Source organism: Anas platyrhynchos, chromosome 31 (genome assembly GCF_047663525.1).
Source record: "Anas platyrhynchos isolate ZD024472 breed Pekin duck chromosome 31, IASCAAS_PekinDuck_T2T, whole genome shotgun sequence".
NCBI classification, from domain to species: Eukaryota; Metazoa; Chordata; class Aves; order Anseriformes; family Anatidae; genus Anas; species Anas platyrhynchos.
Window position 1 is genome coordinate 4879310 of NC_092617.1, and position 3603 is coordinate 4882912.

Genomic DNA, 3603 nt, shown 5'->3' on the forward strand with positions numbered 1-3603 from the left:
CAGGCCATGTCAGGCTCTCTGTCAGATGCTTCATAGTTCTTGCAGCCATGGAAAAGAAGACAAGCTCCCAAGCTCCATCCGGCTTTCTGTGGCGTTCCTCCCTCAGAAGCCTTCTCCAGTGTCTTCTCCAGTTTTTCAGGGAAACAGTCTAATGGGATGGTCCTGCAACTCATATAGGGGTGACACAGGGCAGCTAAGAACAGGACTGGTGGGCAGAGCTGCTCTGCTTGATCTTCACCAAGGGACACTCCCACAGGGTATCAAGAGGAATGCAAAGGAAATTTGAGGACATTCAGCAACCCAATACCTATCCTAAGCTTTGCCGGGCCTACTGGGATAGAATAAAGCAAACAAAATACCTACAGCTGAGCTCTGCACTCAGATGAGTTGTTTGCAACAACTAACAAGTAGAAGGCACTTGAGGTGCCCTCATGTTCCTGTTTCCCTCCTGCTGCATGGCAGGAAGGAACACTAGGGAGCCCACAACTACCCATTCTTCCAGTGCCACTCTCAGCTAACACCAGCTACAGCTCAAGCATGACAACTGCAGAAAATGTCTTCACATACTGAGTCTTGGTCTGGGGTGTACTCTAAGGCTTGCAGTAGTTCCTCCCCAAAAAAATCTTTTCTAAAACTTTCTACCATTTTCTCTCAAATAGGCAGCCGTGTTCAATGTCAGAAAATGCCCAACAGCAGCTCTGTGAGCGAGTTCCTCCTGCTGGCATTCGCAGACACACGCGAGCTGCAGCTCCTGCACTTCGCGCTCTTCCTGGGCATCTACCTGGCTGCCCTCCTGGGTAACGGCCTCATCATCACCACCGTAGCCTGTGACCACAACCTCCACACCCCCATGTACTTCTTCCTCCTCAACCTTGCCCTCCTCGACCTGGGCTGCATCTCCACCACTCTGCCCAAAGCCATGGACAATGCCCTCTGGGACAACAGGGCCATCTCCTATCAAGGATGTGCTGCTCAAGTTCTCTTTTTTGTCTTCTTCTTTGGTTCAGAGTATTCAATTCTAACTATCATGGCCTACGACCGCTACGTTGCCATCTGCAAGCCCCTGCACTACGGGAGCCTCCTGGGCAGCGGAACTTGTGCCCAGATGGCAGCAGCTGCCTGGGGCAGTGGTTTTCTCAATGCTGTCCTGCACACAGCCACTACATTTTCCCTGCCCCTCTGCCAAGGCAACTCTGTAGACCAATTCTTTTGTCAAATTCCACAAATCGTGAAGCTGTCCTGCTCAGATGCCTACCTCAAGGAAGTTGAGTTACTTGCGTTCAGTTTTTCTTTTGTATTTGGTTGTTTTGTTTTCATTGTGGTGTCCTATATTCAGATCTTCAGGGCAGTGCAGAGGATACCCTCTGAGCAGGGCCGGCACAAAGCCTTTTCCACGTGCCTCCCTCACCTGGCCGTGGTCTCTCTGTTTGTCAGTACAGACATGTTTGCCTACCTGAAGCCCCCCTCCCTCTCTTCCCCATCCCTGGACTTGGTGGTGGCAGTTCTGTACTCAGTGGTGCCTCCAGCAGTGAACCCCCTCATCTACAGCATGAGGAACCAGGATCTCAAGGATGCCTTGAGGAGACTGATGACTAGAGATGTTTCAAAATCAAAAAAATAGCCCCTTTTCTTCTGCATATGACCCAGAATGCATTGCACAGATACACACATAGAGAGATGAACACGAGCGAGCACAAATGCCATCAGCCATTCCTATAAGTCTCATGAAGGCCAGTGGGGCAGACAGTGTCACGAGGTCAATTAACATGCCTTGGGAAGTCACCTTTATCCAGCTCTGAGATGTGCTTGCTTGAAGCAAGGTCCCTGTGACCATTCCTCATGCCTTGGGGCACCTCAGAGGAGGGCAGAGCAGGGCAAAGCACTTCAGGGCTGAGGTGCCTCCCAGCCTCTGGCAGTGGCTGCAGGAGCCAGAGGGACACTGCAGGCACTGCAGTGCACTGTGCGTGGTGTGCAAGGCAGAGACCATGTCTCTCAACAGCCCTGTGTGTATGAGGAGAGTGGGAGGCCAGCTCAGATGTGGACACCTCACAGAGCGCTGCTGTTGCCCTGTGTGACTGCAGAACCAACCCCCAGTGTCTCTGTGAGATTTCTGTAACCCCCCTCTCACAGGCTCATTGCAGATGCCCCTCTCACACTGTGTCACTGCCCACTCATCGACTCAAGCAGAAGGGACAGGACAACCAATATGCTGTGTCACACTACCCTGCCTTTCTGGACCAGGCCATCAAGCGTTTGGATCAGAGAGATTTCTGGGGACTTGGAAAAAGCAGACAGCAAACTTGTCGTCAGGAAGGACAAGAAAAAGGACTGGGAGATTTGCAGTTGTCACCTCTGCCCATGGGAGTGTGATGGGGAAAGTCCTGTCTCAGGCGAAGCAGTAGGGGAGGGGAGAGAAGGGAATGTGGTGAACCTGGATTTGGCAAGGCCTTTGCCATAGTCTCCTGGAGTCTCCCTTTAGCCACGTTGTTGATATTCACACTGAAGAAGGGGATGAAGTTGGGGGGGGAGAAGTTGGCTGGACATTAGTAATACCAAGTCCTCTTGCCAGCCAGTTACCAGCAGCACCCTTCAGTCATGGGCACTTGGGCCAACACTGTTGACCCTTTTTGGTCTCCCTTTATGTTGGCATGGAGCACTTTTCCAAGTCTTGATCTCTTCAACATGAGTTATTCTTTAATTCAGTGGCTTCTTCCCTTGGAGTTCTGCTTGAAGAACGGGAGGTGGAGGAAGAAGAAAAAAAAAAAAAAGTTGGGAAATATATTTTGGTAAATGTTTGCATAAGACTATTCCCAGAAAAAGCATACTTTGGTAGATAATCCTTGTCCACAGTGCTGTCAATTGTAAATAAATAAATAAATAAAATAATAATAATAATAATAAAAAACCTATGAGACTAAATCAAGAGAATTCATAGAAAAAAAGCTGGTGGTGCTGCCATAAAAGACTCTTTCAGCTGTGACTTAGAGTCCTTTTATGCACAGGTTCCCTTTTTTTCCTAGGTCTACTTTCATGGCTGGTTTCCATTCTCTATTCAGAGGTGGCCACTGCCTCCAGGATGCCCTGGGGTAGCCAAGGAATGCAGGTGGGACAAGTGACGTGAGGGAGCACTTTTGGAGCACAAGCTGAGGGGCATGAACTGAGGCTGGGCCGTACAGGGGCTGTACAGGGCTGCTAAGCACAGAATCATAGAACTGCTCATGTTGGAAGGGACCTTAAAGATCCTGTGGTTCCATAATGTTCACAAACACCCAAATCTCAAGCCTGTGCCACACCGGTGCTGGCCTAGGCCTTTTACTTCAGACGCAGGCCTTTTCCTGCAGCATATACCACGTTGGTCATGGCACAAAAATACTGTTTCTACACCAGCGATCTGGAGTCTCCTTCATGTTAGGCCACATTTCAGTGTCCTTCGTGCTGCTTGCAGGGTTTTGTCTCATGGATGAACTGGATCACAGAATCCCAGAATCATCTAGGTTGGAAGAGACCTCCAAGATCACCTAGTCCAACCTCTGACCTACCACTAACAAGTCCTCCACTAAACCGTATCACAAAGGATCACTGAGTATTCTGAAACTCAATATC

At 49.7% G+C, this 3603-nt stretch overlaps 1 protein-coding gene across 1 annotated transcript; it reads left to right on the forward strand.

The window, feature by feature from the left end:
- Window positions 1-682: 682 nt before the first annotated feature.
- LOC140000007 (olfactory receptor 14C36-like) lies at window positions 683-1621 on the forward strand. The gene has a single exon (XM_072029694.1). The coding sequence runs from the start codon at window positions 683-685 to the stop codon at window positions 1619-1621; it is 939 nt and encodes a 312-aa protein (XP_071885795.1).
- The last annotated feature ends 1982 nt before the right edge of the window (window positions 1622-3603 follow it).